Genomic DNA, 22,863 nt, shown 5'->3' on the forward strand with positions numbered 1-22,863 from the left:
AATGTGCTCTAATTTCATTTCTCGACATTGGGAATGGGCTAGCTCATTCAGGATTGTTTTTGAAGGCCTGGACTGTGCCTCCCTTTATCTCTTGTTCCTCACACCTATATCTGGCCTAAAGTCACTACCGGGTAAACACCCCCAGTTCCTCTTCCTCCACATTTGATACCTACCTTCTCCTGTTTCTCATTCTCTATTTTTTCAAAATAAAGCAGAATGCAGATATGGAAGACATCAAGCCAACTTGACTTCACAGCCCAAATTATGACCTGCTGGAATGCTGGTATATCCCCAAGTCAGAACATTAAAGACTATTGTCCTCTGAGTGTGTCTCCCGTAGGAACCATGGCATCTAAATTACCTCCATTCTTTTAATAAAACTATGAGATCCCCAATCCTTGTTCCTTAGGAATTGCTGTTGTTCTATCCATGTGTATCTTCATGTCCCTTTTCATTTCTTCCTGACCCAGTCAGTTTGTTTGACATTAAGACACTTAATTCATTTCAAGAATTATGGTTGAATAACAATTCTATCAAACTGGCTACTGCAGAAATTCCTACACCGAGTACTTACCAGTCACCAATCAGCAGCAGCTTGACTAGGGAACTTCTCAGAAGAGAGGACTATAAGAGATGGAGGGTGGGGAAGGTTCTGTGAAATGCTGCAACTAATGATTGCACAAGCAACTGTGGCTCCCTGCACAAAACCTACAGACGCACGAAGTTATTTAAGTAGGAGAGGGATTAATTGGGAAGAAGGGGTCAGGAGCTGTGTCAGGGGACTAAGAGAGGGTAATGGGATTGTATATGATCACAATCATATATGTATGAAATTTTAAAAAGTCAAAACAAATTCCTACATTGTAGGTGGTAGTCTAGCTGATTAGCCCGTTGCCTTCTTACATTATACTCAATAACTATTTTTCCTTCCAAAAGGAAAAGAAGCCATTATTCTGAGAAGACAGAAAACCCTGGGAAATCCAAGACAGGAGGCATAAGATCTGCACCTGGCTCCGCCCCTAACCAGCCATCTGACAGCCCCACCCCCAGGAGGAGGCGGGACTTCCTCGCCGTAGGGCAGCTGCTTCCGGCAGAGTCCGGAAGACAGTGCGAGATGGGAGGGGGCGGAGCCAGTGCGGCGCGCCCAATCGAGACGAAGTCTTGGCTGGCCCGGGCTCTCGTGGGCTCACTCGCTCTAGGGAACCGGCACCATGGCGTCGGGCTGCAAGATCGGCCCGTCCATCCTCAACAGCGACCTGGCCAACCTGGGGGCCGAGTGCCTGCGCATGCTGGACTCGGGGGCCGACTACCTGCACCTGGATGTAATGGACGGGTAACTCCGCGGGGCTCGGGGCGGGCTGGCCGCGCGGGTCGCGTCGCTGCACCTCAGCGAGCGCCTGTTGGGTGCACGGCGCCCCTGTGCGACGGGCTGCCTCGCCAAGCGCGCTGCTGAGGGCACCGAGCCGGCCTTGGCTGACTTCGGGGCCCAGTCCCCGGTCCTTCCCCGCGCCCCTGTAACCTGTGGTGATAGGACTCAGGAGCCACCTCCAGTGTTCAGGACATCTCTGTCAGGAATTCGTAGAGAAACTGAGGCCCAACGGGACAGGCAGGACTTGCTCAAACTCAGATAACTAGTTCTTGACCAAGCTGGGAGACGGACTCGTCAAAGGTTATGAGCTTGACACCTAGATGGGCTTCCTAAGTTCGACCGCTTGCCGACTTCTCTCAGACAAGCCGCTTCAGCCTTCATTGGGATTCGGTTTCAGTGTGAGGAAAATGGAAGTGTTAGTAATAGAACGCTTCCGCGTCTTTGGGAACTTGAAAAGAGCAAGTCCAGTGCCTGACATGTAACAGATTTTCTGCAGTTGTTAGTTGTATCAAATAACCATTCGAATTCTGATTTTCCTGTCCATTTTCTCTTCAGGCACTCTGCTGTTCAGGGAGGTCAGGTTTTTTGTTTGTTTGTTTGTTTGTTTTTTTGTTTTGGGGGGTTTTTTGGTAAGTAATTTTTAAGCACTGTAGTTATAGCTTCCAATGCTCAGAATCAGGGTACAAGTTTGCTAAGTTGGTTCTAAAGTGAGGAAACAAACGTAGACCCAAAGGAGACTTGCTCAAGATTACAGAAGATTGTGACAGACTTGGAACTTGAGTCTTCTTGTCTTTTGGACTAGCATTTCCCACCGGAAGTTCTCATAGAATTATAAAAACCTTGGGGTGAGATAGAAAAATAAATTTATTTCAAATAAGCAAAATCTGTTTGCCCTCAGTCACATTGACAAATATGTGTTATTTACAAACAAGTCATTAGTTTGTTTTCTTGTTGGGGGTGTTGCTGTTGGCTCTGTTTTCGAGACAAGGCCTATGTAAATGTAACTGGTCTCAAACTCAATGTCGTGACTCAGCTTCCCAAATGCTGGAATTACAGGCACGGCTCACCACATTCAGTCACATCAATTTCTTTTTAAAGTCGCTGGCCTTTTCTCCAAAGCAATTTTGTCTCCTTTTTTTGTTCTCTGTGGTTACTTCTCTTGTTTTTCTTAACACTTGAAAGCCCTTGACTGAATAGAATGTATACCACAGAGATGGTGTTTGATTTGGGTGCCTGAGAGAATAGGGGTCTCAGCATGGAATAGACTACATGTATAAGCGTGAGTCGGCTTGAAGCAGAGTGGATGGAGACCATTTCTATCACTTTGCTAATAGGAATGTTGGTGGTAGCAGTACTTAGAAGCAGTTAGCATTCTGTTCTGGTACTTTTTTTTTTTGGAGTTTTGAGACAGGGTATCTCTGTGTCCTGGAACTCACACTGTAGACCATGTTTGCTTCAAACTTAAAGAGATGCACCTGTCTCTGCTTCTGCCTCCTAAGTGCTGGTATCAAAGGTGTGCCTGGCTTTTTAACCTTATTTTTAAAAGTCTTTAGTTTTTGAGATTCTGTACAACTAAATCATTCTGCCTTCCCTTTCCTCCCACCAAACCATACACCTCCTTGCTCTCTTTCAAATCTTTTTAAATTAATTATTACATACATATGTAAAAATACATACATGCATATATCCCTAAATACATAAATGTTACCTGCTCCGTCTGTATAATGCCATTTGTGTGTATATTTTTAGAGCTGGCCATTTGGTATTGGATAAGACTGTCACCTGCTTTCAGTATTCCTGGTTCTTTGTGTAGGGCCAGGGCCCTGTGGGCTGTCCAGGTACTTTTTGCAGTTATGTGAAGAGTAAGGTAGAATTCCATGTCTCATTTTATCTCTCTCCTGAGGTACTGTAAACTTCCCAAGAGTGGGATCTGTCTTTCCTTGGTAAGAGAAGTAAAGCCTGTTATCATTGCTTAGTAATAGTAGAAAGCATCCCTGAGAGTCACCTTTGCTCCCCCTCCCCATAGCAGACAAGTTTAGGAAATAAGATGACTTTTTTTTCTTTTAAATCATTCTACTTTTACCGAGATGCCCTGGGCTTAGAAAACCTAAATTGTTCATGTACAATTTTTATGTCTTTATATCTATACCTATTTTCTTTTCTCTCTCTCTCTCTCTCTCTCTCTCTCTCTCTCTCTCTCTCTCTCTCTCTCTTTTTAAGTAAAAGCCGTTTCTATTCATCGTTTGCAAAAGAGGAAACCAGTTTAGGGAAGTACAGCCTCTTTCTTACCACCCTGGCAGAGTAAACAAAAGCTGATGTACTTCAGTGTCTCCAGAAGAGAGCTGTGTGATCCCTTTGCACAGGTGACTAGCCTCAAAATATTCCCCTCCCTTCTCTGCTTACTTCCCCAGCCCCCTAGTTTTCTTCTCTGTTTAAAACTGAATTTATCTAGAAAGTCAGAAACTAGTCTGGGAAACACTAGGTGGCCAGACACAAGTATGGTTAAATATCTGAAATAAGGGATAGGTTTATTTTCTGGAAAAACATTTTGAGAAAAGCACAAAACACACCATGGCAGGATGCTAGCTAGAATGTGTTGACCCCAACCATGGGAGCAGAGCACATGGCGATTTTTAAATTTATCATTTTAAGTTGGAGAGATTTTACATGAATTTTGAATTTCTGGCTGTTGTGGGTGGGACATGATCGAGATATCAAAGATTTGGTCACCATGTTCTGTATTCTGCTAAGGCCTTGATTGTCTGGAATTGAGTGAGGTGAACATCTTTAACCAGTTAGTTTTTCATTGTGTCCTGGGCCGTACCCCCTCTAGCCTGTCTCAGCTGCCCAATTTTGCCTCTTAACAATGTCTGCCAACTGGCACCAGCCAATGACTCTACAGTTCCTCATCCACAGGAAGATTGTGCTCTAGTTCTTGTCTTGGTGCATTTTGTACCGACCTTAATCCTCTTACAGTTTGTTGATTTGTCTGCAGTAGACTGCCTTCCAGTTATAACTAAAGTTTAGGGATGCTGATGGAACCTGATAAGAGAGGAAACTTAGATTCCTTCATTATATTAGCTATTGGTTATCCCCAGCAAGTCCCTAGATTTCAGGAAGGAGGACCCCTTTGTTGCATTTTCCTCTTTCAGGCTTTACTCCGAAGGACTGAATTTGAGGGGGGTTGTAGGGAATGTCAGAGTGAAATCGTGATGAAGCTGACTTTTCTGGTGATTCCTTTTCTTTAGAGTAAATAATTTAGGATTTTTTTAGTCTGGTAAGAAATCTGAGGCATTTGATAAAAATTCATGTTCTTGGGTTTTCGGAACCTTAATAGCCCCTATAAAGAGGTTGGAAATCCTTTGATAATGCATGTTGTCCAGCAATTCTGAAACACCTGATGTCGTGCCTAGGCTTTTACCCCTTTTGGTTGTGGCTTAGCCACAAGCCTTTAGTTTCTTCTAAAAATATTGGTGCATATTGGGCTCTTGGTGAATTTAGTGAACCCAGTTCATTGAATTCATCACCAGGAGCACAAATTGCTCACATAACTTGGAGTTGGTAATTTTTTTATGTTATTCTTCTGTTTCTCAAGTAAATTTGTATTTATTAGGTTCTCAGTTTCTCAGCCTTTACTGTTTGTCACTGTGTTTGTTTTAATAATAAATGAAACCTAAATTTGAGCAAACTAATTTCCAAGGCCACACAGTAAATTAAAAGAGCAGTATATGCAATTCAAGGCTTTGTGTGAAGTTGTAGAATGATCTGTTGGGTTGCTGCTGCCTACCAGTCCCTTATTTCTGGTGTAATTAACATCAGTGCATGATGACTCCCTGACAGTGATGGCCCTTGGGCAGGCAGTGGAATAATCTTCTAAATATTAGAGACTGAACCTCCAAGGATCAGTTGGTTAGAGAACTTAGCAGTGATCCACTTGTTCTGTCTCTCTCAGCTTTATCCTGAGAAGTGAGTTCCTGCTTCCTCCCCAGGACTATTGTTCTAGTGTCGCATTGGCAGGAGAGTGCTGAGACTGGACTTTGTAGCCTCATTGCCTGTGTTAACTCCTGCTGCCAACACTTACTGATTGTATGACACTGGGCTGCGTTCCTTTGCTTGTAAAATACAGGTGCCACCTGTCTCATGGTTTCTAAATACTTAAAGTTCAATGTATAGGAAGTATTTAGAAAGAGCCTTAACCATGGCTGATTCTCTTTTCCTCCCTGTTGCACCGAATCAGTTGTTGACAGACCCTTTTTCCCCCTATCTTTGCAATTTTTATTGATTCTTAGCATTAACACCTGCCTTCCTTCTTGCATCTTATTGCCCAGTCCATCTTCCTGCTTTATGGTATGGATTTTGCCCTAATACCCCACTTGATATTTACAGTGCAATAAACTCCGAACACCTGCCTGTAACATTGGACACCCTTAGTCTGATGGAGCCTATCTTGCTTTGGTCAACACCCCTGCCCCTTTGACCTAAACTTGCTTATTTCTGCCTTCTTTTGCTTTTCGGCTTTTCTGGTCCTTCCGATATCAATGTTTTATAAGTGATCTTCTAATATTTCAGAATTCTACAGAAAACTTAAAACATTTGTTTTAATCTTTCTTTCGTTATTTTCTTTCTTCACATTTCTGTGGGTGTTATTGTTTAGCTTTCCTCAAAGCCTACATTTCAGGCCATAGCACTGTAGTTTATTTCTCGTTGATGTAGCGTTGAGTGTGAGTGCCTGCCCACGCACTGCTGGGACTTTGTCTTCCATTCCACAGTTCTGTTCATGAGGAGCTTGATCAGCTGCTTATGAGGGCAGGAAAGGGTGCACATTGAATTTCTCCCATTCAAAATGCTTGTGACCGTAATTGTCTCAGATTTGGGGTTTTATTTGTATTTCAGAATATTTGTATGTACCTAATACTTACAGAGCTTAAAGGTTAAGTGCTTTGGGGTCAGGCTGACTTAATTTGAATTCTGTTCCACAGATTATGAACCAGATGATTGAAGGGTGTTAGTTACCATGTTCTTCAAAAGATATAAATCGTATCTATGTTTACTAGTCTGAGGTATGAAGAAAGATATCACACCTAAGGGGTTGGGGATTTAGCTCAGTGGTAGAGCGCTTGCAAGCGCAAGGCCCTGGGTTCGGTCCCCAGCTCCGGAAAAAAAAAGAAAAAGAAAAAAAAAAAAAAAAAAAAAAGACATCGCACCTAAGCTCTCAATACACTGTGACTAACTCCAATAAGCATTGTTACTCTTTTCTTTTTTTTCTTTTTTTTTTTTTTTCTTTTTTTCGGAGCTGGGGACCGAACCCAGGGCCTTGCGCTTGCTAGGCAAGCGCTCTACCACTGAGCTAAATCCCCAACCCTGCATTGTTACTCTTTTAATGGTTATTGTTCAAAGGGTTTAAATAAACTAAATTGATAGCCTGTGGTTGAAGTGGATTAGAGGCTAAGATTCAGGACACCTGTGGCAGGATCCTGTATTAACCGGTGTGTCCCTGAGTAAGTCAGGAACTTGGTCATCTCTCCATTTCATCAAGAACTTCTTCATCTTCCCATTTCTGCTTGCCATGGGTTATGAACTACAGACCTGTCATTATGAAGAGATATGTGACAGCACCCATTAATAGTAAACTTGATCTTACCTGGTTATTTTTGTTTAATCTGTCTCATACTAAAAGTGTTAAGGATTATTTGGAAAAAATGCAGTTCTAAACGTTCCTTTGTTCTCTTGTCAGAATTCAGATCGAAAAATGCAGAAGTCAGACTGGAAATGTTTTTAGAGTAAGATTTTCTTTTTGTCTTGCAGACATTTTGTTCCCAACATCACTTTTGGTCACCCTGTGGTTGAAAGCCTCCGAAAGCAGCTGGGCCAGGACCCTTTCTTTGGTAAGTGGGTTGTTATACCCTTTAAAACTAATTCCATTGCTTACATAAAGGACAGGGGTTGGTTGGTCAGGTTTTTTTGTTTGTTTGTTTTTTGTTTTTTTGTTTTTTTCCGGAGATGGGGACCAAACCCAGGGCCTTGTGCTTGCTAGGCAAGCGCTCTACTACTGAGCTAAATCCCCAACCCCACGGTTGGTCAGGTTTATCTTGTACTCTTTTCTCCAGGGCCTTGACGCTGATTCTCCCAGGAAAAACTCTATGTGAGGGTCTCCCATCAGGTCAACCCTAGGGTTGATTGCCTTCTCCTCCAAGGGGCCTTTCTAAGCACCAAGTCCAAGTTAACGCTTCTCTACTGTCTAGTGAGGCAGATTGACTTTTACCCACTGTGCAGTCTGTTCTTAAACCTTTTTAGTTTATCAGAGTGGAAGAACTCATCTTGTGATTTTCTATTATTATCATTCATTTGTTTGGATGTTTTTTGGCTGAGTGTGTGTGTGTGTGTGTGTGTGTGTGTGTGTGTGTGTGTGTGTGTGTGTATGTATGTGTGTGTGTATGTGTGTGTGCGTGCGCAGTGTCCTTAGGCCAGAGGATGGCATTGGATTCTCTAGAATAGGAACTACAGAAGGTTGTGAGCCACAGTGTAGGTGCAAGGAACTGAACCAGGGTCCTCTGGAAGAGCAGCCTGTCCTCTTAAGTACTGAGTCACCTCTCCATCCCCAGCCTTTACTTTTCTTAAGGCTAAACACACACAATTGTACTTAGTGTAACTACCAGTTGAATTTATGATTCAACTAAGTGGTCCCTCAGCCACTTTACTTCTTTCAGATGCAGGCATTCGTCATAGGAAGTCTGAAGTTTTTTGTCATCAGTTTGGTTTCTTTTTAGATCACTCCAAATTAGAAGGTATTTGAGCTGAAACAGATCCAAGTTCATGTTTTCTATAACTTGTATAATTAAATGAATCTTAAGTTTTTTTGCCTGAAGAGCAATTTTATGAAGGATTCTAGCTGTACTTTTCTGCGTGGTAGCTCTTAACCCATATTTAGCTACTTCAATTAAAATAAAAATTTACTTTCTAATTTACAATATTCACATTACAAGTCCTCGGCAGCCACATTGTCTTCTGACTATTATTGGCAGTGCAGCCACAGGACATTCCTACTAAGGCAGACCATTCTGAGTGCGGGCTCTAGTAAGTGTGTCCGTGCCGAGTGCAGGCCTTAACAAGTGTGTCCATGCTAAGTGCAGTCTTAGTAAGTGTGTCCCTGCTGAGTGTGGGCCTTAGCAAGTGTGTTCCTGCTGAGTGCAGTCTTAGTAAGTGTGTCCCTGCTGAGTGTGGGCCTTAGTAAGTGTGTCCCTGCTGAGTGAGGACCTTAGCAAGTGTGTCCCTGCTGAGTGCAGTCTTAGTAAGTGTGTCCCTGCTGAGTGTGGGCCTTAGCAAGTGTGTACCTGCTGAGTGTGGGCCTTAGTAAGTGTGTCCCTGCTGAGTGAGGACCTTAGCAAGTGTGTCCCTGCTGAGTGCAGTCTTAGTAAGTGTGTCCCTGCTGAGTGTGGGCCTTAGCAAGTGTGTACCTGCTGAGTGTGGGCCTTAGTAAGTGTGTCCCTGCTGAGTGAGGGCCTTAGCAAGTGTGTCCCTGCTGAGTGTGGGCCTTAGTGTGTCCCTGCTGAGTGTGGGCCTTAGTAAGTGTGTCCCTGCTGAGTGTGGGCCTTAGCAAGTGTGTCCATGCTGAGTGTGGGCCTTAGTAAGTGTGTCCCTGCTGAGTGTGGGCCTTAGTGTGTCCCTGCTGAGTGTGGGCCTTAGTTAGTGTGTCCCTGCTGAGTGTGGGCCTTAGCAAGAGTGTCCATGCTGAGTGTGGACCTTAGTAAGTGTGTCCCTGCTGAGTGTGGGCCTTAGCAAGTGTGTCCATGCTGAGTGTGGGCCTTAGTAAGTGTGCCCATGCTGAGTGTGGGCCTTAGTAAGTGTGTCCATGCTGAGTGTGGGCCTTCGTAAGTGTGTCCCTGCTGAGTGTGGACCTTAGTAAGTGTGTCCCTGCTGAGTGCAGTCTTAGTGTGTCCCTGCTGAGTGCAGTCTTAGTAAGTGTGTCCCTGCTGAGTGCAGTCTTAGTAAGTGTGTCCCTGTTGAGTGTGGGCCTTAGTAAGTGTGTCCCTGCTGAGTGTGGGCCTTAGCAAGTGTGTCCCTGCTGAGTGTGGACCTTAGTGTGTCCCTGCTGAGTGCAGTCTTTAAGTGTGTCCCTGCTGAGTGCAGTCTTAGTAAGTGTGTCCCTGCTGAGTGCAGTCTTAGTAAGTGTGTCCCTGCTGAGTGAGGACCTTAGTAAGTGTGTCCATGCTGAGTGAGGGCCTTAGCAAGTGTGTCCCTGCTGAGTGTGGACCTTAGTAAGTGTGTCCCTGCTGAGTGTGGGCCTTAGCAAGTGTGTCCATGCTGAGTGAGGACCTTAGTAAGTGTGTCCCTGCTGAGTGCAGTCTTAGTAAGTGTGTCCCTGCTGAGTGTGGACCTTAGTAAGTGTGTCCCTGCTGAGTGTGCGCCTTAGTGTGTCCATGCTGAGTGAGGGCCTTAGCAAGTGTGTCCCTGCTGAGTGTGGGCCTTAGCAAGTGTGTCCATGCTGAGTGCAGTCTTAGTAAGTGTGTCCCTGCTGAGTGTGGGCCTTAGTAAGTGTGTCTCTGCTGAATGAGGACCTTAGTAAGTGTGTCCCTGCTGAGTGTGGGCCTTAGTAAGTGTGTCCCTGCTGAGTGAGGGCCTTAGTAAGTGTGTCCCTGCTGAGTGTGGGCCTTAGTAAGTGTGTCCCTGCTGAGTGTGGGCCTTAGCAAGTGTGTCCCTGCTGAGTGTGGACCTTAGTAAGTGTGTCCATGCTGAGTGCAGTCTTAGTAAGTGTGTCCATGCTGAGTGCAGTCTTAGTAAGTGTGTCCCTGCTGAGTGAGGGCCTTAGTAAGTGTACCCCTGCTGAGTGTGGGCCTTAGTAAGTGTGTCCCTGCTGAGTGTGGGCCTTAGTAAGTGTGTCCCTGCTGAGTGTGGGCCTTAGCAAGTGTGTCCCTGCTGAGTGTGGACCTTAGTAAGTGTGTCCATGCTGAGTGCAGTCTTAGTAAGTGTGTCCCTGCTGAGTGAGGACCTTAGTAAGTGTGTCCCTGCTGAGTGTGGGCCTTAGTAAGTGTGTCCCTGCTGAGTGTGGGCCTTAGCAAGTGTGTCCCTGCTGAGTGTGGACCTTAGTGTGTCCCTGCTGAGTGTAGGCCTTAGCAAGTGTGTCCATGCTGAGTGCAGTTTTAGTAAGTGTGTCCCTGCTGAGTGTGGGCCTTAGCAAGTGTGTCCCTGCTGAGTGTGGACCTTAGTAAGTGTGTCCCTGCTGAGTGTGGGCCTTAGCAAGTGTGTCCCTGCTGAGTGAGGGCCTTAGTAAGTGTGTCCCTGCTGAGTGTAGGCCTTAGCAAGTGTGTCCATGCTGAGTGCAGTCTTAGTGTGTCCCTGCTGAGTGCAGTCTTAGTAAGTGTGTCCCTGCTGAGTGCAGTCTTAGTGTGTCCCTGCTGAGTGTGGGCCTTAGCAAGTGTGTCCATGCTGAGTGTGGGCCTTAGTAAGTGTGTCCCTGCTGAGTGTGGGCCTTAGTAAGTGTGTCCCTGCTGAGTGTGGACCTTAGTAAGTGTGTCCCTGCTGAGTGTGGGCCTTAGTAAGTGTGTCCATGCTGAGTGAGGGCCTTAGCAAGTGTGTCCCTGCTGAGTGTGGACCTTAGTAAGTGTGTCCCTGCTGAGTGTGGGCCTTAGCAAGTGTGTCCATGCTGAGTGCAGTCTTAGTAAGTGTGTCCCTGCTGAGTGTGGGCCTTAGTAAGTGTGTCCCTGCTGAGTGAGGACCTTAGTAAGTGTGTCCCTGCTGAGTGTGGGCCTTAGTAAGTGTGTCCCTGCTGAGTGAGGACCTTAGCAAGTGTGCCCAACCTTTTGACAAGCAGCATGCTGTTACCTGCAAAATTCACATCTGACAATTATGCAGTTGAGTTATAAAAGCTAAACAAAACCTAAAATCTCATAAAGTACATTTGCAGCTTTGCGCTGGTCTTAATCATAGCCATCCCTCACCTACTGAGGCTGAAAAGATTCATCTGTTTTGAGAGAACCAAAGAAAATGTGAATTATTACTTCATGTTTGCCAACATGTTCCTCTTTTTAAATTCCATGTACTAGAATATAATCTTGTGTTAAACATTATTGTTTTGGAAAGGAGTTTTCAAAGTAAGAATCTTCTTGAATATGCTAGTGTTGTATGCTGTGACGTTAAAATTACATCTTACATGGAGTATGAGAAATGATTAAATCACTTTGTTCCCACATTCCACTGCTGTCTTTTCGTGTTTTTCTTATTAGTCTTTCCTCTTCTATTCTGACTCATAGGCTCACTTCTCAGTACTTTTTATCTTTTATCATCAGTCTGTCCTGATGCAATGCCACCCTCATATCCAACCCACTTTTTCTTCCTGGATTTAGGTGAGTATGTATGATGTATGTGTATATAAATTTGCTAATTAGTATTTCAGGGAAATTTTCCAAAATAAAGATGAATACACTGCAATAATATTTGGGGATTGAGCCCTTTATTTTTTATAGCTAAGCAGTCTGACTTGGTTGTTATGTCTTGGTTTTAGATAATTGACACATTGCATTTTAACAAGTAGACCAGAGCTAGAGGTACAGTTCCACAGTTAAGACCAGATCTTATCTGACAGGGGACCAGGGTTCCCAGCACCCACATTGATGGCTCACAACCACTTAACTCCCTTTTCTGGCCTCTGCAAGCATCTGCACTTATGTGCACATACCCACACACAGACATTCATATTTGAAAGTAAAATCTTTAAAAATAAACAAATAGTTCATAAGTTGTATGTACTACCTATAAGGTTCTAGATTTTTGTTGTTGTAACTGGAAGTCAACTGAGGCCTTGCACATGCCAATTCCAACCATAGCCTTTTACTATTTTTAAAAATTTGTGTGTGTGTGTGTGTGTGTGTGTGTGTGTGTGTGTGTGTGTTAGGAGGTGTGAGTGTGTATGTGCTCATGTGTGCACCTGTGTGCATGCATGGAAGTGTATGTGCAACACAATGACACGGTATGCTTGTGGAAGGGAGGTCAGGACGGCTTTTGAGAATTAGCTCCCGCCTTCCACCCACTGAAGCAGGGTCTGTCTCACTGCATGCTCTACCTAGCTGGTCTGAGAGCTTCCTTGATATTCTCCTCTCTCTACCTCCCATCTCATCATAGGGATGCTAGGACTATAAATGAGACTACACTGCTGTATCCATTTTTCATATGGGTTCCAGGGATCGAACTCAGGTTGTCAGGCTTGCATGACTAACACTTCTATGGCTATCTCCTTAGTTGAACTTTTAGTTTTGAGGCAGAGTCTCCCTAAGTTTCCCTTGTAAACTTAGAATTTAGTTTTCCCAGGCTTCCCTTGAACTTGGAATTCTCCTGCCTTAGCTTCTGGAGATACTTGTAAACAGCTCTGTATCAGCATCCTTTGAAAGCTCTGAACTATTTATTCAGTCTTAGCTTTGAGCTCAAAAGACATCTAAGAAGTAAAGTAACAAGAAAAAGTCTTTATTATCTAAGGCAGTGGTCTGTAGTACTGAGAATCATAGCTCATTTATGAGGTCAAAGGCATTTTCCTAATACTAAGACACTGTCTGTCACTGTCCATACTGGCTCTGCAAATCAGCGGTGACTTAGTTCTTTGGTGACTTAGCGGAACCCAGTCAGGGATGCGGTGGCATTGTATTCCTCTGGTGGAGACTGTTTCACTGCTGTGTACGCTGCTGCCTGTTTACAGTACATATCATCATTGATCATCACAGGACTGAGTAGGAAGAGCAGAGTACTTCTGCTGTACTTTAGGAGACACATCCCCTGTCCGGACAGCTTGCACCATTGCTTGAGCCAACTGGTTGCCTTTTTCAAACACCAGTTTTCTCTTGTAAAAGACAAAAATGACAGCTAAATTGTTCATTTTAGGAAATGGCAGATTTTGTTTTTAACTAACAAAGTCACTTTGTACTTCCAATTTTTCTCATACTTGTTGCCAAAGAGCTTGTAAATAGTATTAGAAACCTGCTGTCTCCTGTGCTCTGTCATACCTAGACATGCCCTTACTTTATCGTAGGGCTGGGTAACAATACCTACATTGTATGTTGAAAACATTGTTAGGTCAAAGCTGCATGTGACATGAGTAACCTCTAAAACATCATACTTGGGCTCTGCCTATGTCAGATGTACCATAGTAGTTAGCCTACAGTTTAGAAAAACTCATCTGTTATTATCAAGCGTTGACTACCAGTTGTGATTTATCACCTGCATCAAGAAGATACCGCTTACACTTTATAATACACAAAGAACAGGGTGTTTGTGGGTTTGTTTGTTTTTTGAGTGGCGGGCAAGATTTCATGTACTTCCCCTTGAACCCTTGATCCTCCTTACTCTACCTCCAGAGTGCTCTGGGACTATGTGCAAGATGTGCCTGATACAAAGCAAGGTTTCTTAAACTTTCTCCAGCCTTGACCCCTTTTTCCTGAGGAATTTTTACACAGCTCTGGGTATACAGATATATAAAATAAGCATATAAACCAGTTATTTACTAGTAATAAATCATAAAGTAATTGATTTCAAAACAACTTTTTTGGTGTATGTATGATTTTTTACCATTTATTAAAGGTTAATATAAATCGCATACTAACAAAATGATATACTTATTTTTAAATAAGGAATATCTTGGCTGAATATTTGCAAATGTAGGAAAAAGCATCATTTTCTTACACATCTGTGTTAAAGCTTAACATAATTAAACACAGTGAATAGTAAGCAACAACTTGTGATAAAATAGAATAAGACAATGTACTGTAATGATGTGAATGCATTCTCTGTCAAATTTTCTTACTGCATTATTGCAAGGATTACAGTATTGCATTATTGTTTAAAGGAAGAATCTAGAACTTGTCTCAGTTGTCAACATCAACTTGCTGTGTTGCTGATAGCAAGTAAAAATTAAGGGTTAACAAGATAACCTAAAGGAAAAAATAATTGTTCTGTAAACTTAACAACCTGAGTTCTATCCCTTTTCCCATCCCAACATCCATCAGCTGTCCTCTGACGTCCACATGCATACTATAGCATGCACACACCTGTACTTATTCACACCATGCACACACACACACACATACACACACACCCTTTTCTAGAAATAGGGTAACTTGATCATGAGCACTGTGATACTAGGACATTGGATGTAATTTCTTCAGCCAGCTGCCAAGTGCTGAACCGGGAGTAATATATAGTGACCATACATAAGCCAAAGGGGGGAAATCAAAGAGCAAGCTGGTGTGGTGTGCACAATATAAAACTTACCGTGTGTTTATTTCTGGAACTTTTTAATTTTTGTGAAAATAATTTATGTTATGTGTGTTGGTGTTTTGCCTGCAGTTATGTCATGATCCACTTGCATGCTTTGGGCTAGTGGAGGGGATAAGTGGGTCTCGGATCCTCTGAGACTGGAGTTACAGTTTCAAGCTGCCATATAACTGAATGGAGCCCCAGTATTCTGGAAGAGCAGCCAGTGCTCTTAACTCCTGAGCCATGTCGCCAGCCTCTCTGTTTAATATTTTAAACCACACTTGACACCAGAAAACCTCCAAAATGAAGCTGTGCAAAGTAAACTGTCAAAAAGACTGCAGTAAGCTCTCTTTAATAACCTGCGTGCTGATTAGTACTGTGAAATGTCTTAATTCAAATAACTAACACACATAATACCTGTATATCTAGCCAGGATAAACTACTAGACACTGTTTCAGGAATGCTGATCTTATATGAAGTTTTCATGTATTATCATGTTTTTGTTAGTTTAGAAATATATACTACTGGTGTTATCATCTAGCTCTTTTCCAAAGCTTTTGCATTTTATAATATTAGTTTCATTCTGAAGTATTAGAATTTATTTTTAAAGTAAATCTTAGCAACCCCAAAAATGTACTTCCTCTGACCAAAAAAAAAAAAAAAAAGGCTCACTACTCTCCACACTGTCCAGAATTGGTCACAGGGTGGTTTTTGTGATCTTTACTCTTTGAAGCATCCTTTTCCTCATGAAACACATTCTGATTCTGTAAATATTGTTTTATTTCCTTGGAGGAGGTGGTAAGAGTCTAGTCATACCCAAGCTGTATGAATAACAGCTTGTGCTGAGCCCCCACTGTTTCCTTCTCTGTTCTAACTATCCCTAGGCCTAGTCTGAGAGCTTCTAACCTCTATATAATCTAATCTTCTAAGCTGCCTGAATCAATCTGGCTTTCCTTGGCTTCTGACTGAATTGCTCTGCCTGGCCTCATACTCATTTTGACCATATGTTCTACTCTTCTGGCTCCGTCTCATTCTTTGGCTAGTTCTGTCTTCTCTTGTGTCTACCTTTTTCTCTCTCCACCATCTCTGTAAAACTGCCGTACATACACACCACCTACCACACCATCAGTTTTTCCTCTCCTGCAGCTCTTATATAGCCTCTTCGTCCGCTGTGCTCATGTGTGTTGGGTGTATCCCATCTCTGACTTAATTCTAGTGAATGTTTCTCTGATTTGTCACTTTGTCTGACCCTCAATAAATGTCACTTTTCAACATGGCTGCTTTCTTCAACTAAAACTTACCTTCATTGTGGAAGATTAAAGGTGTGTACTTAAGGTTTATCTGTATTTCTGTAATCCAGAGTGTGTCTGTAATCTGCTGGGATCATATCTTTGGTTGTGATCCCTTGCCAGAGTAGCCATGTTGCTGGATTAAAATTAGAAACTTTAAGAAGAGTATGCCTATGTTTAAGTACATCAAGCTTTAGGCTGCCAACTTCCCTCCCAGCTTGCCTTCTCTCTGTCACTCAGTGAATTAACCGCAGTGCCAAATCCTTGGCAGTGTCTGCATTTTCCTTTCACCTTTTAGATAGATGGCTGGGGCTCCAGAACATGACTTTATCCTCGCTTCCTGTCACAGTAGCCCTTGTGATTGGACCTTGTCACTACACTGAAACCTTTGTTTTCCCCATCTCATCAGGAATAAATCCCAGCACTCTGCAGAGTTGTCCTCCCTACCTGCTGGTATTTTCCTCAACATCATGTGCTCTTAGTGAGGCCCAGTCTCAGTTGTGCTGGCATTAGCTGTTCAACCTAACTCGTATTTTATCTCCTGTTGCACACAGTCTCACTAAGAATGACCCCAAAGGCAGTAAAGAAACTGCTCGATTTCTAGGACCTAGAGCATCCATTCATGATGCTCTAACAGTTCAATAAAGGTCACCTGAAAGAACATATGGAAAGAATCGCATGTAGCTTTCTGGAAGAGAACAAGGCTATATAGTTTGTGTAACTTCTTTAAACCTTTGAAAGTAGCATTTTCTGGACTTAGGTCTCAGTTTTCTGATTTCATTTCTCTTCACATATAGCAGATGTGCTTTTTTTTTGTGGAAAAACTATTTCATAAGTGAACATAACCAATCTATCTCTAGGATAAAGACAATACCAAAGTATAACTGATTTTTGTAATGCCAGAAAAATTTATATACATAATGACAAAATAAACAAACCTGTAGGCTGAGTATATCATCCTGTTAGCTGGGTATATTTCTCTCAGTAATGTATAGGAGACGTCTTTTTTTCCTAGATATGCACATGATGGTTTCTAGGCCAGAACAGTGGGTAAAACCAATGGCTGTGGCAGGTGCCAATCAATACACCTTTCATCTTGAGGCAACTGAGAACCCAGGGGCTTTGATTAAAGACATCCGGGAGAATGGGATGAAGGTAAGTCGATGATAGGAACCTTATTTTATACTAGTTACTGTCAGAGCTGGTAAAATGGGTGGGGAAAAAAGAAAGAGGTCTGGACATGGGCAACTGGTTTTTAAGAAAGAAAGGTAAAAATATAAAGTTGGGTGGGTAGGGAAGATCTTGAAGGAGTTGAGGATATGAACAAATATATTGTAAGAATAATTTTTAATAACAGAAAATAAGATGGCAGAAATAAATCTAAGTTACAAAAACAAAATAAAAAACCTATTATACTCTGGATAATTTCCATATTTTGTTTTGTAAGTTGCTTTCAAAAAAAAAAAAACTAAGCCACTATAATACACTATATATACAATAGGAAAATAATGTGATTTAGCATTGTTTGTTACAGGTTGGCCTTGCCATCAAACCAGGAACTACAGTCGAATATTTGGCCCCATGGGCTAATCAAATAGATATGGCCTTGGTAATGACCGTAGAACCTGGGTTTGGAGGGCAGAAATTCATGGAAGATATGATGCCCAAGGTAAAAGAAATATTCTATTTTGGGGTGAGGTTTTTGCTATAGCTGTGTATTCAGTAGGCATAACTGCAATATTGAGACATGGCCTGTTTTGGAAGTGAGGGGATGCCTTCAGATACTGTAATATAGCATGATAGGTTTTAAAATATAAATTAGTATTTTAACCATATTGCAAAAGTTTTAAACTTATTTTTGTGACCTTGGGTCACTTGAGAGTTTTTATTGCAGTCTTTGTAAAGCTATCACAAATTGAATGTCATTTGCTAAACTGCTTTTACAGACATAATATGCTCAGTCTATTGAAGTGATGCCCAGTAATGTTTGGATGTGGTTGTGGACAGGCTTAGCCATTTCACTGCTAGCTAGTGTCAGCTCTGATGCTGTGTGTGCTTGCTTTCCCGTGCATGTCCACTGTAGGAGTCACTGTTTCTTCATGTATGTCTAGGTTCACTGGTTGAGGACCCAGTTCCCAACTTTGGATATAGAGGTCGATGGTGGAGTAGGTCCTGACACTGTTCAGAAGTGTGCGGAGGTGAGACTGCTCCTCAGCTGTGCCTCGGACAGTTCCCATAGCTGACGTCTGCAGGGCAGTCTATCACCAAAGGATACTCAAAATTGATTTTGTCTTGGGAAAATATTTTTTGTTCAAATGTAGGATTAGAAAATAAAGAACAAGTGATTTCTTAACACAAATTGTTAATAGTAAATCCTGGTCTCCAGAAGGAGTACGTTGCCCTTAGCAAAACCTGTAAGCTCTTTTAAAAGATAGCTTTTCAACTGGAGGAAGATAAATTCTTTATATGTAAGAGTCTTAGCTGCCTGTTTGTGTTTTGTAAGAAGTGACTAGATCTAGTTTTGTTGAAAATTAAGGCCCAGTTCGCATTTATCAAGTTTAGTCTGTTTTGTCTAGGGAGCTGCCCTAGCTTAGGTCTGCTCCTGGGTCTCATTGTTAGATGGCAGCCCTTCCTGATCGTAAGTCAAATGGCTCATTTTTGTTCAGATTCTACTGTAATGGCCATGCTCTTCTGCCTGACACAAACAACAAAAAGCTTGGCAGTTACTAAGAAAGTAGAGAAATGAGGGAGGAACAGGAGAAATTTGAGTTTTAATTTCAAGGCCAGCTTAGGCTACATAGCAAGACCTTAACAAAAAAAGAAAAAAAAAAAGGCTTGGCAGTAATGAGGTTTTGTTTGTTTGTTTGTTTGTTTGTTTGTTTTAGAAAAAATTTTTCTGTTGGGCTATTCCTGCTCAAACTAAGAGTCAATGTTAATCAATAGTCCTATAGATTCTAATTTCTGAAGAGAGTATTTTTGATGGAACATTGTACTATCAGGTGACTGGGTCTTGTTGGAGAATTTTTCCTCAGCTTGTAATTTTCCAGCTTCCAACAGAGACTTTCACAACAGAATGGTTTTCTCTCAGCTCAGATCCCAGACCCTAAATTTGGAGTTATCTCATTTGAGGTTTTGGGGGTATATGTAACACCTAGCCTCTCCCATTTCTTTGCCTTCACATTTAAAAATGCCACCCAGAACTCTAAGCCATACTAGAATCTAAGAATGCATTGAGATATATTTTTACATTCTTTCTGACACAAAATGGCAAGGCACTAATGTTTGTGGTGTTTCATGGATAGCTTCTACTTTTTACAGTGTCTCCTTTCCGGCTTTCTAGAAACAAACAGAATGTTTCCTTAGTGTCTGGGGCATTGATATGCATAGGAAAGACATGAATGGTATGAGGACCTAGAGTTTCAAGCTTTACCTAAGTTGCAGAGGTACCATGTACAGCTTAGGGCTTAACTAGCCCAACAGTCCAGTGACTTGGTAGACTTCCTTACAAATGATAGTGTGGTTTCATTTATAAGCTTTCCCTTAATTCAGTGACTTGAGTGCTACAGTCAGCTTCTGGAAAATTGCTGACAGAAGCAAGGGTGGAAATGCTAATCTGGGACTTAGGTTTCCATTTCTTCCCTGCTAACGCATTGCTGTGTACTTCTTGCAGGCAGGAGCTAACATGATTGTGTCTGGCAGTGCCATTATGAGAAGTGATGACCCCAGAGCTGTTATCAACTTACTAAGAAACGTTTGCTCAGAAGCGGCTCAGAAACGTTCCCTTGACCGATGAAGCCACAAGGAACCCAGTTTCTGCCCATGAACCCTGTTTTTTACTGGAAACGAGGAATATTGACTACCAATCACATTGCAATTGAAGCAATGCTGCATTCCAGGGATTCAAGTCAATTGTGCAGGATGGTCAAGAGGTTAGAAATAACTACCTTTTTAGAGATGCCATTTAGAAATTAACGTGGTGAAAAGTATTCACATTTATACTGGGAGAATGATTTTTGTAAAGAGTGAAAATTTGATTTGTTAAGATTACAGATAGAAATGTGTCTTAATGCCTAAAGAGGAAAATTAGCTACTATGAAAAACATTTTTCTGTATTTTTACAAAGAATGTTCTGTTGATTCCCTGGTTTATCCCTAAAGCAAATGACATCCATATTTTCTCTAGTTCATGTCATTTGTGATTTGTTTATATGCCTGAGAATATGAATGGAATGAGATGAAAATTAGAAGGTTTGGTGGGGTAGCATGTCATGGTCTGGTATTTGAATTATTTTTTCTTTTTATCTTATACTTGGTTTATTAAAAACTATAAAAATAATGTATGAAGCCTAGGGTTTCTGAAATGCAAGCGCAGACTTATCAAGGTGTCACCTTTGTCACAGCAGGCTACTCTGTAATTCCTTCCTGCTGCCTCACTCATCCACCATTCCTAGGGGTATGAAATAGAACCATACAGTTTCTCTTGGAAGTGCCACTGGGTTGAATACCAATAGAACAGAATATCCTATTCTAGCTCTTTAATGAAATCACCCATCTTGTTTTCACTATAAACTCTTATATATATTGAATGGAATCATAACTATTGTGCATTTGAGAATTAAAAGGGTAACATGGTTTTGGAAGGCCTATACCTAGACTATAGAGGATGCTCAACATAAAATGGCAAGCATCATGTCTGTTTTGAGTGATTAAGCACTTTTGTATAATCAAATTAACTGCTAAATTGTCCTATAATTGTTGGAACAGGTATTCTTTTCCTATTAGAAAAGTAAGGCTCCACAGTAGCCTGATACATAGAAAACCTGGTATAGCAGAAGCAGTTTCTGGTGGGCACTGCTGCTCTGACTACAAACAGAGCTCCTGAGATGTTAGAGAAAAGGAAGTTTACTTTTCTTATTTTCAGTGTAACTGTATCCTCTAGCAGAATCAGAGTAAGTCAAGAATACTTGGGAAGTACAGATTTTGACCCCAAGGATGGATGGATATATAAAACATTTCTAACAAAGAAGAAGGGAGCTAAGAGATGACAGATATTAATACTTGTTTCTATTTTAGCTTACCAAAGGTTTGTTCATTTAATCAAATCACACAATACAAGGCATATAGAAATAACTTTAATTAAAAAAACTATGTAGAAGGTTATAATATCAGTCATGACAAAGATTTGAATTTATTTGCTGGGACAACTTGTATTTTTCTGGCTTTTGTTCTTTTTCTTTAAAAATAAATGTACAGTAAAACTATAAGCAAAAGTTTGTAAGTATTGAATTTAAATGGTTCCCCCCTCCCCCTTCTGCAGGGATCAGTTGCATTTCCAATCCTCAACAACACCTTATGTATCTAATCCCACAGAGTGCAAGCTCCGTGGCCAGGATTCTCAGTAGTATGGGAACTACAAATCAAGTAACCTTTCTTTGCATAACAAAAAGTGGTTGATACAAATTGTACTTAACTTTCATCTAGGAAAAAAAATGGTATGGCTTCAAAAAGAATTTTCCTTAATGTACACTCCTCAGTATTCTATATTAAAGTCTTGGTCTTGGAAAACTTGAATCCTTGATCTAGGATGCCTGTAAGAGTAGGTATTTATGTAAGCTATAGTAAGGAAAAAACAAATTAGAAGCTTCTGGCTGTATATTAGCTAGACTTACAACCATATTATGATTTGTATGCTGTTTTATATTTTAAATTGCTATCTTGAAGAAGTACATAAAGCAAGTAAAACTCAGAGTGAATTTCCAACGACAATAGTTTTTAAACGTATCAATATATTAAACTCTTAAGTTGCTTCTCTTAATTTTGTTAGGAGTAAGCAGAAAGCCTGTGGTTAGTCCAGGAGAGAACAATGATTTCAAATAAATGAATGTTGCGTTATCTGATATAAGAATCTCCATAAATAACTTATATTGGTTAAACAATGTTTAGAATAAAAGAAAACACAACTCGCTCCCCACAGTCAAAGCTTTCAGGTGTCTGTCATCAGTGAGCACCTGTGCTAGGTATTCATGGCAACTTATTGCATAGAGTAGTTCATACATGCAGTTTTAAGACTACATATGTGTGTATCATATGTGTATATATTCTGTATACACACTCGTATATTTTCATATGTTATTGCAGCAATTCTAGTGAACTGCCATGAGAATAGAAACAAAGAAGGAGGGCTCTTATGTCAACAAATGCCCGAGGTGTGACTTGGCATGGATTGCAGCAGTTAGTGTCTTAGTGCTTGTGATTTGTATTATTGGCAAGCACAAGTCACTAGCATTTGTGTGGGTGAGAAGTAGCTACTTCTGTGAGTCAGGAAGGAAAAGGGACTCCGGCCTATCCCCTGAACGGTGAAATATGGGTACATGCGGCACTCCCTCCTGTGGGACTGTGACCAGAGGAGGTAGAGATCCAGAAGAGAGGGTTTAGGGCTTTTTTCCTCTTTACCTTTCAGTTACATACTTTTCTTAATATGTTCCCTGTCACCTATTTCTTTTAACACTAGTGACTCCTATACCAAAGATTTTATATTCTTCCATTCCATCTAACTGCACACTTGGAGGGTGGCTATTCTCAGGTGTAGTGCTACAGAAGGCTTCATCACGGAAGGCTGTGCTTGCCCCCTCAGTCAGATCCTTTCTTTCATCTTGGCATAATAAGGCTGCTGTATCCTCATCCTTCAGTGGAAAAGCTCGCCGCTCCCACCGCAAAGGCTGAAAGGGCAAACATTTTCAGTTAAGTTTCACCCAATTTAATTATTTGTCAATTAATCTCTAATGTCAGTTTTTATATAATTATTTTTCTAGTATATAAGTTCAGGTTTTTGTTTTCCTCTCATGTCCAAATGAATATACTGAGAATTTCCTGACTTTAAGAATTAGTTCTTGATTTTGCCTTTGCTAGGAAAGAGAACACTCGTCTCTGTTCAGTGTAAGAATACCTGAGCACAGCCCCTATAGGGGTT

The 22,863-nt window shown here is 41.5% G+C and overlaps 2 protein-coding genes across 34 annotated transcripts in view; one reads left to right on the plus strand and one right to left on the minus strand.

The window, feature by feature from the left end:
- The first annotated feature begins 1,014 nt into the window (after positions 1–1,014).
- Positions 1,015–21,157, plus strand: Rpe (ribulose-5-phosphate-3-epimerase). Of its 15 annotated transcripts, none has more exons than XM_008767287.4 (7): positions 1,086–1,333; positions 7,175–7,254; positions 11,617–11,709; positions 16,910–17,049; positions 17,414–17,563; positions 18,006–18,092; positions 19,565–21,157. In XM_008767287.4, exons 1-7 carry the CDS (start codon positions 1,212–1,214, stop codon positions 19,685–19,687), a joined length of 795 nt encoding a protein of 264 aa, XP_008765509.1. In that variant the 5' UTR covers positions 1,086–1,211; the 3' UTR covers positions 19,688–21,157. The 15 variants fall into 15 exon arrangements, with proteins under 15 accessions (XP_008765510.1, XP_008765509.1, XP_006245167.1 ...); XM_006245105.5 differs by having other exon boundaries at positions 1,088–1,333; positions 11,653–11,709; XM_008767289.3 differs by having other exon boundaries at positions 1,132–1,322.
- The window catches only part of Kansl1l (KAT8 regulatory NSL complex subunit 1-like), a 105,866-nt gene continuing 104,015 nt past the window's right edge, over positions 21,013–22,863 (minus strand). For 18 of the 19 annotated variants that reach the window (XM_039084617.2, XM_063268148.1, XM_063268142.1 and 15 more), the window contains one exon: positions 21,013–22,612. In XM_039084617.2, coding sequence (XP_038940545.1) covers positions 22,382–22,612 — 231 coding nt within the window. In that variant the 3' untranslated portion in view covers positions 21,013–22,381. The remainder of the gene's footprint in view (positions 22,613–22,863) is intronic. The other variant, XR_010055014.1, reaches the window with a different exon arrangement.

This window comes from Rattus norvegicus, chromosome 9 (genome assembly GCF_036323735.1).
Source record: "Rattus norvegicus strain BN/NHsdMcwi chromosome 9, GRCr8, whole genome shotgun sequence".
Classification (NCBI taxonomy): Eukaryota; Metazoa; Chordata; class Mammalia; order Rodentia; family Muridae; genus Rattus; species Rattus norvegicus.

Bases quoted from the DNA above. Each gene is read 5' to 3' on its own strand.
- Rpe (XM_008767287.4), top strand. From the start codon at position 1,212: ATGGCGTCGGGCTGCAAGATCGGCCCGTCCATCCTCAACAGCGACCTG. The intron at 7,255-11,616 runs GTAAGTGGGTTG...TCTGACTCATAG, and splicing joins GGGCCAGGACCCTTTCTTTG to GCTCACTTCTCAGTACTTTT. The intron at 17,564-18,005 runs GTAAAAGAAATA...ATGTATGTCTAG, and splicing joins TGGAAGATATGATGCCCAAG to GTTCACTGGTTGAGGACCCA.